Source organism: Lynx canadensis, chromosome F1 (assembly GCF_007474595.2).
Source record: "Lynx canadensis isolate LIC74 chromosome F1, mLynCan4.pri.v2, whole genome shotgun sequence".
NCBI lineage: Eukaryota > Metazoa > Chordata > Mammalia > Carnivora > Felidae > Lynx > Lynx canadensis.
The window spans coordinates 41,961,737-41,976,839 of NC_044319.2; the positions used below are offsets into that span (position 1 = coordinate 41,961,737).

Genomic DNA, 15,103 nt, shown 5'->3' on the forward strand with positions numbered 1-15,103 from the left:
GCGGTTTATTCATGAAGCAAATTCTTTGGTAAGAATATACTGAGGGCCTACTGTCTATAGAAATGGGTCTCGCGGCTTTCGCGCTTATTACCTCACTGAATTAAAAATGAAAAGAAAAACTTTTTTTTTTAAACCAAAGACGGTTTCAAGAAACCCGTAAGTTCCTGAAACGCGTTCCTCGCCAGAGAAGTTACCCCGCGTCCTAGCGCCTCCCCTCTCACGTGACCCTGCGACTCGGGGAAGCCATCTTAAGCCTCGCCTCACAGAGGAAACTACATCTCCCAGAATGCTTTCTCTTTGCGTCGTGCTGGCACTTTTACTGGCCGGGTCCTAGAGCTGAGCCTGTAGCCAGGCGCCATCTTTGACGCTGGCAGTCTTGGATTTCTGCTGGTGTTGCTGCTGTGAGGACGGCGGGCGGTAGCGGCTAAGAAAGAAGAAAGACGTGGCAGCAAGCGGGAGTCGGGGACAGTGTCGGCGGTTCGGTAAAGTTTCTGTTCTCTGGTAACTAGACCCGTTTTTTGATTCCCGGTGGCTCGGGGCAGGGGAGGTGGGGGAGAGGGCGAGGGGAGTGGCCGCGGCCTCCCCTCGCCCCCGGGTTGCGGCCTAGCCCGGGAAGTCAGAGCGGGTCCTTTGGCCCCGCCGTAACGACCCCCCCCTTCCCCCACCTCCGGCCCGCCGCCCTCGCCGGGGCGAGCTGGGAGCCTCGGGCTCCCGCTCACAGTTCCCGTCCACCCCACCCCCATCCGCTGCACCCCACCCCCACGGCGCCTGCTCCTTTCCCAACAACCTTTCTCCCCTCCCCCACATCCGGTGTTGGCGAAACCGTAGGAGCCCGCCGCAGCCCCGGAAAGCCGGCTTGTTCCCGACTCCCGAAGAGAGAACTGACACTAGATCGCTTTCTTCGCGACAACAGTTTCCCCAGTTTAGCGGTCCCCCACTGCCTAAATCAAACTGAGTGCCAGGAGCTGAATTTACCTACTCTCATTCCTCTCCAGGGTCCCACTACTTGGGAGACACTCTCAAACTCCACATACAGAAAGCCACCGACCTTAATCCGGTATCCTACACCCCTTCCTTACCTTAATTAACTCCCACCCCAGCCCTCCGCATCGGAGTCAAGAACAACAGGGACACTTCCGTTCTCCTTGTAGGATTGATGAAACCGTAATGAAGAACACCCCCTAAGCTCCCATAATCGGTGCGGATTCCTATGGGGAAGGCCCATGTTGTTGACATCTTGCAGGCCTTGGTTCTGGACCTTGAGAAGGAGGCTGTGGAACTAGTGATAGCGATGCTTTTTAGGGTAAATGTATGTAGGTATTGGGGGAAGGGGAGGGATCAACCGAAAAGCAATGAAAGTGGTTTACAGCTCAGATTTCAGTTCTTGCTGCTCCCATAGAGTTCAACTCGTGAGTTATTCCTTTACAGGCATTAAAGCTTCCCCAGTCTAAAAATGTGGCAGAACGAAATTTGGATTAACTCTTGATACAAACAGTAAATTGAAAATGCAGCTTGTGAACCTTACAAATTTATACTCCCAAATCCCTTTTTTTAGCCACCCGCATTTTTAAAAATTGAATTATTGTTATTTAGAGCTGAAAGGGCTCAATTAGCGTATGCTGTTAATGACCAGTATGTGGAGTTTGCTTTATATTTCCCGGATTTGACTTTTTGGGTTGTATTGTCAAATCACAGTCCTAAATGATGAATGTTGAATGATGCACTATGTTTTTGTTTAAGTGAGGTTTCCTGAAATTAAATAATTTCAGAACTAAGGGAAATTGATGTTGCAACCATGACGCATCCTAAAAATACACATTTTAAAAGCTGAAGGCATTTCAAGCAGAGATAGTTCTTGATGAACCAGAGAGAACATGGACCTGGGATTTGGAAGACCTGGCTTCTAGCTGCTACTAACTCTATGACTCTGGGAAGGTGGCCCTCAGTTCCTTTTTTCTGTAACACGAAGAGATTGAACTGTTTGAATTCAGATTCAGAACTCAGAAGCTGGAAGGGATCATAAAGCCCTATAAGAAAGAGTTTGGGAATGTTCTCCATTGCTGTCACTTTTCTTCCAAAAATAACCTGGCTTGGAAGTCATTGTTCCAAAGGGAATTTGATTCCCCATAGAAATTGGAGACAAGGTAATGCGATTAGAGAGGAACAGCTGTATTTCTGCTTGAGTGATAAACCCACTAAGAGATTCTGGTACGAATTTTGGAGACATAAAGAGAATGAGTGTATGTACCTTAAGCGCACCAGTTTCCTCGCTCTCTCCTGGCCGAAGATGCAGCACTTTTAGCGGTGCTGGGATTCTGGGATGTGTTCCTATTAATTCTAACACAGATGAAGATGATGTGGTAGAGGGGAAGATGGTGGCCGAAGGAATGGATAAAGAGGCAAAATTGCCTGCTAAAAAGAAAAGGAAGAAGGGTTTACGGATTAAGGGGAAAAGGCGAAGAAAAAAATTGCTCCTTGCAAAAAAGTTTAGTAAGGATTTGGCATCTGGGAGGCCTGTTGCGGATGCGCCTGCTTTATTAGCTTCCAGTGCCCATGAGCAGGATGAAGAAAGTCTTTTCGAGAGCAATATAGAGAAACAGATCTACCTACCCAGCACCAGAGCCAAGACCTCCATCGTGTGGCACTTCTTTCACGTTGACCCCCAGTATACCTGGCGAGCTATTTGTAACCTCTGTGAAAAAAGTGTCAGCAGGGGTAAACCAGGCAGCCATCTGGGGACATCTACTCTACAACGACATCTGCAGGCAAGGCATTCACCTCACTGGACCAGGGCCAACAAATTTGGAGTCACTAGTGGGGAGGAGGATTTTCCTTTGGATGTGCCTTTATCTCCCTCTTCTGCTGGAAGCAGTGGAAGCTTTGAATATATCTCTACTGATCCATTAGATGAAAACAGAATGGGTAAGAAACGTGATAAATCGGTATCTGATGCCCTGAGGGCAGAAAGAGGGAGATTTCTCATCAAAAGTAACATTGTCAAGCATGCCTTAATTCCCGGGACAAGAGCCAAGACATCTGCGGTTTGGAATTTTTTTTATACTGATCCTCAGCACATCTCAAGAGCTGTGTGTAATATATGTAAACGGAGCGTGAGCCGGGGTAGGCCAGGTTCTCACTTGGGAACTTCAACGCTTCAACGACACTTGCAGGCCACACATCCCATCCATTGGGCCGTTGCCAACAAAGACAGTGGTGCGGTTGGGAATGGATTAGATGAGACTGAGACTGAGAGAAATGATCTCTTAAGCGATCCTCTGCATGGAGAGAAGTCTACAGGCAGCCACAGTTTAACAGCCGAGGACCTTAGTGACTCTGATTCAGACGAACCTCCTGTATTAGAGGTGGAAAATAGTAGAAGATCTGAGAGTCCTAATCCTGTTGCAGAGCAAGACACTCTGACCCATGCACAGGAGAGAGAGACAACATATTCCGAAAATTCAGTCTCAAGTCAAATAAGTCAGGCAATTATTCAGATGATTGTGGAGGATATGCATCCTTACAACTACTTCTCAACCCCAGCCTTTCAGAGGTTCATGCAGATTGTGGCCCCCGACTATAGATTACCATCTGAGACTTACTTTTTCACGAAGGCTGTACCTCAATTGTATGATTGGGTCAGAGAAAAAATTTTCTTAACTTTGGAGAATGTTCAAAGCCAAAAGATCCACTTGACTGTGGACATCTGGACCCACGACCCATCCACGGACTATTTCATTGTGACTGTACACTGGGTCTCTTTGGAAACTGCACCTTCTAGTAATGGCAGGACCCCCAATTTTAGAAAGTGGGCAGTACTTTGTGTGACAGGTTTGGCCAAAGACTGTTTGATAACCAACATTTTACAAGAACTAAATGACCAGATTGGTCTGTGGCTTTCTCCTAATTTCCTCATTCCTAGCTTCATTGTTTCTGACAATTCTTCTAATGTGGTACATGCAATCAAAGATGGTGGTTTTACCCATGTGCCGTGCTTCCTGCATTGTTTAAATATAGTCATTCAGGACTTCTTCTGTGAGCACAAAAGCATTGAGAATATGTTAGTAGCTGCTAGGAAAACCTGTCATCATTTTAGTCATTCAGTCAAAGCCCGTCAGATACTGCAAGAGTTCCAAAACGATCACCAACTCCCGTGGAAGAATTTGAAGCAGGATGAAACTGGCCATTGGATTTCTACCTTTTATATGTTAAAATGGCTCTTGGAGCATTGCTATTCAGTTCACCATAGCCTTGGCAGAGCCAGTGGAGTTGTGCTCACCTCCCTTCAGTGGACTCTAATGACTTACGTTTGCGATATTCTGAAACCATTTGAGGAGGCCACCCAGAAAGTGAGTGTCAGGACCACAGGATTGAATCAGGTGCTACCCCTAATCCATCATCTACTTCTTTCTCTGCAGAAACTCAGAGAAGATTTTCAAATAAGAGGTATTACTCAGGCACTCAATCTGGTGGACAGTTTATCTCTGAAACTTGAAACTGATTCCCTCCTGAGCGCCATGCTCAAATCCAAGCCTTGTATCTTGGCTGCTTTGTTAGACCCTTGCTTTAAAAACAGTTTGGAAGACTTTTTCCCTCAAGGTGCTGATTTAGAAACTTACAAGCAGATCCTTGCAGAAGAAGTTTGCAACTATATGGAATCTTCAGAGGTCTGCCATATTGCGACTTCAGATGCTTCTGGTCCCTCAGGCATCGTAGGAGCTGATTCGTTTACCTCATCTATAAGAGAAGGCACCTCCAGTTCAGGGTCTTTTGATAGCTCAGCTGCAGATAATGTTGCCATTGGAAGCAAAAGCTTCATGTTTCCTTCTGCCATAGCAGTAGTGGATGAATACTTCAAAGAGAAGTATTCAGAGATCTCAGGAGGTGGTGACCCTTTGATTTACTGGCAGAGGAAGGTGAGCATATGGCCAGCTTTGACCCAAGTTGCCATTCAGTATCTAAGCTGCCCCATGTGTAGTTGGCAATCTGAATGTATCTTTACTGCAAATAGCCAGTTTCATCCAAAACAGATCATGAGCCTGGACTTTGACAATATAGAACAGCTGATGTTTTTGAAAATGAACTTGAAAAATGTTAACTATGATTATTCTACATTGGTTCTGAGCTGGGATCCTGGGAATGAAGTTATTCAAAGCAATGAAAAAGAAATATTACCTTAATTTCTTTTTCCTTTTTCCATTTGAAATGGGCAACTTGTTGCTATGTTACTGTATCCTAATTGCTATAGTTGTTAAACATAGTTACACTAATTATTCTTAATACACACATCTGGGGAAACCTGAAAACACAAAGAGTGCTGAAAATTCCTCAGAGGTAATGTTGACAAAGTGAAGATTAAAAATTTCACAGTAGTAACTCAATATAGCTGTCACTTGAAATTTTGTTTATACCAATTAAGAGAGAAAAGGTATTTTTTAACTTAAAAAATATAGTGCAGCATTGAAAGGCTTTAGGCTATTTCTGGCTGGTAGATTGAATTGTAATTGGTTTTAAGTAAAAAAAAATTTCTCCCATCATGGGAAATTTGATTTCTCTGAAACCAATGAAATTGAAGGGAAAACATACTAAGCTGGTATTCCTCCCCGTCTCTCCCATTTTTCTGTTCCTTTAATAACCCTCATCCATACTTACAAGTTGGCAAAAACAAAACTCACGAAATTTGGAAATTTCTAATTGCCTCCTCATACTGGTCAGCTTTACAATTTCAACTTACTGAGTGTGATAGAGTTACCCTTTATATTTAGGGATTGGATCTAAGTAAAAGGGGAACATTAGAAAACAATTGGGAAAAATTACTAAAATTACTTTTAGTCTTTGAGTTGCCTTTTTTAAGCTTTATAAAATAGTGGGAAGACAATAAAATAAAGATTGTATGGGTACTTTTTACACATACGGGCAAATGACATAATAGGTTTACAGAAATTGAGAAAGATTGAATGGGAATTGGAATAAAAGCTCCAGGAGGATACTTTTGACAAATGCAGTGTCCGTGTCCCAAAGAATGTTTCTCATTGTAAGTGATCTTAAGTGTCTTAAAATATATATGCTGAATGATCCATAATACTGTATTCTTAACTGTGAGATTGGTTTTTGGCTTTTAATCTTAGCTAAACATAAGCATTCAGTATTTTCAGGTGTTAGGAATCACTGCCTCACTGGTAAAATAAGAGAATTGATCTCAGTGACCTTTAAAGTCCCTTTCCACTCTCAAAGTATGTTTCTGTGGTTGAGTGGGAGGCCAGAGAATGATGACTTTTAGTGAAAGTCTATTACAAGTTTCAGACTGAATAACTAATGTAAGATCCCAATTTTTCCTTTTTTTCATTTTAGATTTGGGGATATTCCCTGCCCAAAAATTTCCTGGAAAATTGACTAGTATTAAGTGTGAGTAAAAGGTGTCCACTTTTTTTTAAGTTTTGATTTTAGTTTTGTCTTGGATAGTATTTGGCAAGATTTAGCCTAGAAACTATGTAGTAGTTATTACATGAGAATCAAAATTGCTTTGTTACGGGGCTGGTTTCAAAATTTAGAACTCATTTCTCTGTATCAAAATTGTTCTTTTTTTGTTTTTGGGGTTTTTTTGTTTTTTTTGTTTTTGTTTTTGTTTTTTTTTTTAAATTCTTAAATGGTAAATGTACCATTGTGCAATGAAATTTCAACTCCCAAAGTTTACCCTTTTACTAACTGGAGTAAATGAATAATTACAAAGTCTTTAGTTGTAGCCATCATTTGTAAAAAAAAAAAAAAAAAAAAGAAAAAAAGAAAAAAAAAAATGAAACCGGGCTGCATAAGCAAGCCTTTGCAGGGCCAATATTGAATGTCATGCCAGTGACACTGGTGTTGCTGTAAAAGAAGAAAAAAAAAGTCTTCCCGTGGATAGAAGCTTTCTGTATTTTGACAGTCCCAGTTCAGGATGGCTATAATGCTGCTCTGCCTTCTACAGCTTGCTGCACCACTCTGTAGTTACTCGATAACTATACGTTTCTATCTTTTTTGGTTAAACACTCCCTGAAGATGATAAAGCTGATAATGATGTACATACATCCGTATTAGTATTATACACATTGATACATGTGTAAGGATCTCCCTTCATGTTTACTCTGTGGGCTGGGCGAAATTTAGTGTAACATATTGGTACACATCATGATACTTTGGTATAAGAGTAAGTTCACTATTTTTATAATGAACCCAAATCTGAAGGCTTTTATAGTGTATTTTAAAAGGGAAAACTTACCCAAATGTTTTATTTCTACACATTTGTGTATATGTGTGTGTGTGTGTATAAGCCAGTTAGTATGTATGTATATGTATATTATATACATAAAACACTATATTTTTTCATACAAGTATGCTTTTATTATACAGATAATAAAGATGGGGGAAGGTTTCTGTTTTTTTCTTAATAGGTGAAGAAATCTTGAAGACCAGAAATTGGATCTTATTGAATTTTGGTGTTCTTTTTCTTTTTTCTTTTTCTTCTTTCTTTTTAAATTATATTGTTCGGCTATGGAAGATGGATTTTTTTTTTCCCAATAATCTTTTGAATCTCAAGTTCATCTTTAAATGAACTCTCTTTTTGTTGGTTTTTTGTTTTTGTTTTTGTTTTTGAGGAGATAACTAACCCTAGCTGTCTCCAGTCTGACAAAGGTTATTCAAATGGACTTAATCTCCCAGTAGTTGGGAGATGTTTTAAAAACACCTCCTGTGTTTGAATTGTGGCTGAGAGGTTTCCTTGGCAATGTGAGGAGGAAAATTCTTTCTGCCTCATTATTATTAATTCATGGATTGAGTGTTGGTTCGACCTACAGGCGTAATAGATTGGAACTCAGTGAAGACACAGAGGTTCCTGTTGAGAGCAAGCAGCTAATGTAAGTGTGGGAATGGGGTTTTTCTTATTAAGGGAGTGAACATTTTTGTAATTTAAGGCATAATTTTCCTGGGTCAGTAAGAAATTAAAAAGCCATTGTCAAGCCATTTTTTTCTTGTAATTATTTACAAGCTTTTGGTTTGGGGATGGAAAAACTCCCCCGCCTCCTTTTTTGATAATACATGCACATTATTAAAAAAGTAAAAACAATATACCACCTAATAGTAAGAGGTGATTCCATGTCCTCTTAAAAAAGCACTATCAGGGGCGCCTGGGTGGCTCTGTCGGTTAAGCATCCAGCTTCGGCCTGTGTCTCCCATCTGGCCGTTCCAAGTTCGAGCCCCGCTGTGGGCTCTGTGCTGATGGCTCAGCTTGGGGCCTGTTTCAGATTCTGTATCTCCCTCTCTGCCCCTTCCCCACGCATGCACTGTTTCTCAAAAATAAAATAAACATTACATTTTGTTTTTAATAAAGCACTATCAAAGGGTGCCTGGGTGGCTCAGTCAGTTAAGCATTGGACTCTTGATTTCAGCTCAGGTCATGATCTCATGGTGAGATCAAGCCCTTCATCTGGCTCTGCACTGGGTATGGAGCCTGCTTGAGATTCTCTCTCTCTCTCCCCCTCCCCTTCCCCAGCTTGTGCGAGTGCTTTCTCTCTCTCTCTCTCAAAAACACCATCTGTAGTTTATCATGACATAGTTCCATGTCCCTGCACGTAGATCTGCCTCATCTGTTTTTTTAATGACGTGATAGTGTTCTTTTATATGTAAGTGCTGTAGTTTAATATCTCTCACTGATAGACATTTGGGGCTTTGCCATTAAAAAAAATAATAACCGTCCATCCAATTAATGGCCCTGTACACACATCTGTGTAAACTCTTTCCCTAAAAACAGTTTTCAGATGTGAATTAATACAATTCTCTAAAGAGGGTGTACTAGTTTACGTGAATAAAGATGTTTTTTGAATTTGTAAAAGTTCTTTTTTTTTTTTTTTTTAATGTTTATTTATTTTTGAGACAGAGACAGAGCATGAACAGGGGAGGGTCAGAGAGAGAAGGAGGCACAGAATCTGAAACAGGCTCTGAGCTGTCAGCACAGAGCCCGATGCGGGGCTCGAACTCACGGAGTGTGAGATCATGACCTGAACCGAAGTCGGCCGCCCAACCGGCTGAGCCACCCAGGCGCCCCTAAAAGTTCTTGATATATCCTTTTAACTATGGTGATGCTAGGAAAGTTCCCCCCCCACCCCTACTCCCGGCCCAACCTGAGCCTATTAAAAACATATCACTCATTTAGGGGCACCTGGCGGCTGGTTAACTGTCTGACTTCAGTTCAGGTCATGATCTCATGGTCTGTGAGTTCGAGCCCCACACTGGGCTCTATGCTGATAGTGTAGAGCCTGCTTCAGATCCTCTGTCTCCTCTCTCTGCCCTGCCCTTGCTCGCTCGGACTTGCTTTCTTTCTCTTTCAAAAGTAAATAAACATTTTTTTTAAAAATACCATGCATTTATTTTCCAATGCTTGGTTATATTTTTTATATTAATAATGTAATCTAGAACTACCCTATGATCCAGCGATCACACTACTAGATATTTACCCAGAGAACACAAAAATAGTAGTTGAAAGGGACACATGCACCCTAATGTTCATTGCAGCATTATCTGCAATAGCCAAATTATGGAAACAGCCCAAGTGTCCATTGATTGATGAATGGATGAAGAAGATGTGGTAAATGTATACAATGGAATATTATTCAACCATAAGAAAGAATGAAATCTTGGCCATTTGCAACAACATGGATGGAGCTAGAGAGTATTATGCTAGGGAAAATTAGAGAAAGACAAATACCACGTGATTTTACTCGTGGAATTTAAGAAACAAAACAAAGGTGGGAAGAGAGACAAATCAAGAAACCGACTCTTAACTATAGAGAACAAACTGATGGGTGGGGGAATGGATGAAATAGGTGATGGGAATTAAGGAGTGCACTTGGGATGAGCACTGGGTGACGTATGGAAGTGTTGAATCACTTTTGTATACATGAAACACTGTTCATTGACTAATTGGAACTTAAATAGGAACTTCAAAACCAAAAATGTAATCTAGGGATTATACTAATGTGGCATTGCCTCTCCGTCCCATAAACTGGGCAGCTGTCCTTTTTGCCGAGCACAGTTATCAATTTAGAATCTTTATTAGTATAGAGCTTTAATTAGCGAGCTAAAGCCTCTTTGCTCTCTTTGCTTTTATTACCCTGGAACCTTTTTGTATAAAGCAGAAGGTTTTTTTGTTGTTGTTTTTTTTTCAAATGGGAGGCCAAAGTTTTTTAAATTTCAAATGCCATTTTTTTCATAAGTCACATTTATCCATGGACTTGCTTGAATTCTGTGGATCTTACATTCACTTGTTTGGGAATGTTACATTTAAATGTTCTATTTCACATCTGTAATAGCAATAAGTCTTGTTGTTTTTTCTTTTCTTTTTAACGTTTGTTTATTTTGAGAGAGAAAGAGCACGAGTAGGGGAGGAACAGAGAGAGAATCCAAGCAGGCTCCTTACTTTTGGAGACTTACTATCTAAAACTTCCAAGTCCCGAGATCTTGAAATGTACTTTGAAAGGACATATCTAAGGTCATAATCTTCCTTTTAAATTCTGGTGCATAGCATTTTGTCTTTCGTCATTTAGAGATTCAGATGATGTCATAAGTCTGATTTTCTTTGTTGTCAGTCTGCTTTTTCCTAGAAATCTGTGTGATTCTATCTTCACTCCTTGGAATTTGACATTTTCAGCTTATCTCTGGTACAGTAGAGATATCTTTAAGTTTTTTTTAAGCAATCTGTACACCCAGCGTGGAGCTTGAACTCACAACCCTGAAATCAAGAGTCGCACACTTCACTGACTGAGCTAGCTGGGAGCCCCAGTAGAGATGTCTTTAAGGAAATTTTCTGCCTGGCATTTGATGAACCCCTTTTAATTTACAGACTCAGGTTCAAAAAAAAAAAAACTCATGTTTATTCAGTGTAGGGAAATTTTACTGTATTTTATCATTATCTCTACCAATTCCATTCTTTTTTTTTTTTTTTAAGATCTTCCATTGTATAGAAATTTAATCTCCTGGAATTATTTCCATGTTATATACATTTTCTTGTGTTGATGTCTTTCCGCATTCTGGAAGATATCCTGACGGTGATACTGTACAATTGAGTTGTGTTTTTCATCAGTGTTTATTCTGCTTCCTGTTCTTCTTTTGAAATCTTGGGGGAAGAGGCTAGAAATTTGCGTTTTCTTATTTTTTGCACTTTCTTTTGCTTCTCCTCTGTTTCATAGCAATATATTCATTTGTATCAAGCTGTGTCCTTAGCATGAAGATTTTAAAAGAATTTCTTTTTCCTACATTAATTCAGGAGTAGGATAGGAGAGTTACTCCTCTTGGCTTCCTTTCACTATTGAAAAGTAACCAGGTTTTTCTTGGCATCATGAAAAGTTTTTTTTCTTTTAAAACTTAAGAAATTTATCAGTGTGCATCTTGGTTTTAGGTCCTTGCAAAGTTGGGGTAGTGCTGATAAGTTTTGTTTTTTTAATCTCTGGAGATGGCTTTTGTTTTGTTTTGGGCTGTTTTCTTGAATAGCGGTTATATTCTTTTTTTTCCCCCTAGTGAAAGTTACAGAAGTTCAGTGTGTAAAACAGATATATGAAGGAACTGTTCTGTTGAAACATTAGTAAGGCAGTGCCCATCTACTCAACGTTCAGTCTCCGTGCTCTGTGCCCCTGTGAGGGAGTTTTGCAGAGCCTAACTAAAACAAACAAAAACCACTGTAATTTGCAACAATTCATGCTGTTTTGCTATTACTTCTTAAGTACCATTTTGTTTGATTGGGATGTTTTCAGGAATGAAATTGACCCCTGAACCTTTTATTTTCCTTTCGAAAATTTTTTTCTTTTGTAAAACGTTTTTATTCTTGTCTCATTAATACTTTCTCTTTTTGTATATGTATCATTGTAATTATTTGGATATCCCTTAGAGACTTGATCCCATTTGAGGTAGTGTTTTAAATTACCTTTTGGTGTACGTGCTATTACAGAATGCACTCCCCGTGTTTAGGGTCAGGGGAATCCTACTAGTGGATCAGTGAGGTGCTATGAAGGGTCCAATCCTTGTCCAATTCTGTAGTGGATCTGTGATGGGCAGGCCAGTTAGGACAGACTTAAATTTTTTATTATGTCTGTGTTGCATTGTATTAGAAAATTTAATGTTCTTATGAGCATAAAATAAAATATAATAAATAGCCGCCTGTAATCCTGCCAATCACCCTGGTGGTAACTACTGTTAATAGTTTGGTCTATGTTCTTCCAAACTTCCTGTTGCTTCATCTTCACCGACATTTAGTGCTGTCAGTGTTCTGGATTTTCACCATTCTAAAAGGAATTTGCAATTCCCTAATGATGTATGATGTTGACCATTTTTTTGTGTGTTTATTTGCCATCTGTGTATCTTTGGTGAACTGTCTTTCTAGATCTTTTGCCCATTTAAAAAAAAATACGTATTTTTTTTGTGAGACAGAGCCTGTGTACTTGAGTAGGGGAGGGGCAGAGAGAGAGGGAGAGAGGATCCCAAGCAGGCTCTGCACTGTCAGCACAGAGCCTGACACGGGGTTCAATCCCACCAGCTGTGAGATCATGACATGAGCCGAAATCAGAAGTCTGACACTTAACTGACTGAGCCACCCAGGCACCCCTTTGTGCCTGTTTGTAATTGGTTTGTTCATTTTCTTATTGGTGAGTTTTAAGGGCTCTTTTTATATTTTGGATACCAGTCCATTGTGAGTTATGTATTGTTGCTTTTTTTAATGTTTTTTTTTTTTTTTTGAGAGAGAGACACAGTGTGAGCAGGGGCTAGGGAGCAGAGAGAGAGAGACCGAGACACAGAATCCAAAGCAGACTCCAGGCTCCGAGCTGTCAACACAGAGCCCAGTGTGGGGCTCGAACTCATAATGAGATCATGACTTGAGGCAAAAGTCGGCCGCCTAACCAACTGAGCCACCCAGGCGCCCTTCAGTTAGTTAATGTTTTGCAAAGATTTTCTGCCAGTCACTTGTCTTCCGTTTTCTTTTCTTTTATGTTTATTTCTGAGAGTGAGAGAGACAGAACACAAGTGGGGGAGGGGGAGAGAGAGAGGGAGACACAGAATCTGAAGGAGGCTCCAGGCTTCAAGCTGTCAGCACAGAGCCTGATGAGGGGCTCGAACCCATGGATTGCAAGATCATGACTTGAGCCAAAGTCGGACACTTAACCGACTGAGCCACCCAGGCACCCCCTTGTGTCCCATTTTCTTAACGTTGTTTCCACAGAAGCCTCACCAGAAGCACCTTTAACATTCATATTTCCCGCAGCAGTTTCTTCTAGGCTTTTCTATGGTGTGCCTCCAAGCTCTTCTAGTCTCTATTCATGACCCAGTTTCAAAGCTTCTTCCACATTTGTAGGTGGTTTTTCAGCCACACCCCATTTCCCAGTACTCAAATCTGTATAATGCTACATATTATCACGTCACATGGAAGTACTATAACTTTTTAAAACGACTCCAGTTTTTGAACATGTGGGTGTTTTTTTCATTATTAAAAGCAAAGTGATGGTGAACTTGATTGAATATTTACCTCAGGATAAATTCTAGAAATGAAATTGTGCATCACAGCATATGCACATTTAAAGGTTTTAGTGTATGTTTAGTGGCATTCTTTTTTATAAATTTTTTTTTTTAACGTTTATTTATTTTTGGGACAGAGAGAGACAGCGCATGAACGGGGGAGGGGCAGAGAGAGAGGGAGACACAGAATCGGAAACAGGCTCCAGGCTCTGAGCCATCAGCCCAGAGCTTGACGCGGGGCTCGAACTCACGGACCACGAGATCGTGACCTGGCTGAAGTCGGACGCTTAACCGACTGCGCCACCCAGGCGCCCCGTTTAGTGGCATTCTTAATTCCTAACCTAGGTTGCTGATTTCAAGGCTGGTTTTTATTGTGGTCTGCTATTCTTGGATTAGGATTATTAGTGGGAGATATGATTGAGTTTGATTTCATTTCAAGTTGTAGATCAGTGTTTCTGAAACCTGGTCTTCTGGTGTATATGAATTTATAGAAACCCTTTCCAAATTCTGGCAGGTGCTCTTACCGTGTGTTTTTATTTCTGTAGAAGCTTTCTTGAGTACTTCACTGTGAGGGCCAGGGTATGGCAAGAGCAGAGGGTGGGGTGTTGGTAGTTTTGTGTATTTTATGGAAGGAATCCCAAGGACGACTTGCACCTTGTTATAATTGGTGTGCAACTCTGTTTTTGTCAACCATGATTTCTTTTTTTTTTTTTTTAATTTTGCCTAATTTTTTTAAGTTTATTTTTGAGACAGAGAGAGGCCATGTGTGTGAGTGGGGAAGGGGAAGAGAGACTCCCAAGCAGGCTCCACGCTGTCAGCGTGGAGCCTGATGTGGTGCTGGATCCCACAAACTGAGATGATGACCTGAGTTGAAATCAAAAGTTGGATGCTTAACCCACTGAGCCACCCAGGCGCCCTGGTGTGCAACTCTTTAGCTGTCTTAATTCCATAAGCTAGCTCTACAGATGTATTCAGGGGTAATTGTTTCATCAGTTATTCTAGTGAGACAGCTTTTCCCACCTACTTGTATACTTTTGAATTAAAAATGCTTGTGAAAATATTGGGACTTTTGTCAGATGAAAAAAGCCTAGTTTGTCAGATACGTAGATTTAGCAAATATCTTGTGTAAAATAACGTAAATCCCATCAGTAATTTAAAATTAGATTATTGGGCCACTCGGGTGGCTCAGTTGGTTAAGAGTCCAACTTCGGCTTAGGTCATGATCTTGCAGTCTGTGAGTTCGAGTCCCTCATTGGGCTCTGAGCTGACAGCTCAGAGCCTGGAGCCTGCTTCAGATTCTATGTCTCCCTCTCTCTCTGTCCCTCCTCTCTTGTGCTCTGTTCCCCACCCCCCCCAAAATAAATAAACATTAAAAATAAAATAATAAAATGTAGATTGATTATTGAGTTAGCAATGCTTATTTTATGCTGAAGTCATGTAATGAGCACCGTAGAGAATACGAAAGAAGGGCATGGCTATCCTTAACAAAAATTTTACATTATAAATGAGAAAGTATAATATTCACATAAGAATAAAATACTAACCAGTGCTCACTAAGCCCTGCACAGGTAAGGAC

General features: G+C 40.7%; 2 protein-coding genes across 20 annotated transcripts in view; both read left to right on the forward strand.

Moving 5' to 3' along the window:
* Window positions 1-330: 330 nt before the first annotated feature.
* ZC3H11A (zinc finger CCCH-type containing 11A) overlaps window positions 331-15,103 on the forward strand; it is a 43,365-nt gene continuing 28,592 nt past the window's right edge. Inside the window, exons 1-4 of one of the 19 annotated variants that reach the window (XM_030302970.2) lie at window positions 347-501; window positions 996-1,057; window positions 6,349-6,402; window positions 7,827-7,886. The gene's annotated coding sequence lies outside the window, so the exon portion shown is untranslated. Of the gene's footprint in view, window positions 502-556; window positions 1,304-6,348; window positions 7,887-15,103 lie in introns of those variants that run through there. The other 18 variants (XM_030302954.1, XM_030302956.1, XM_030302958.1 and 15 more) reach the window with 18 other exon arrangements.
* Window positions 1,310-6,869, forward strand: ZBED6 (zinc finger BED-type containing 6). Its single transcript, XM_032591832.1, has one exon. The coding sequence runs from the start codon at window positions 2,235-2,237 to the stop codon at window positions 5,175-5,177; it is 2,943 nt and encodes a 980-aa protein (XP_032447723.1). The 5' UTR covers window positions 1,310-2,234; the 3' UTR covers window positions 5,178-6,869.

Bases quoted from the DNA above. Each gene is read 5' to 3' on its own strand.
- ZBED6 (XM_032591832.1), top strand. From the start codon at position 2,235: ATGAGTGTATGTACCTTAAGCGCACCAGTTTCCTCGCTCTCTCCTGGC.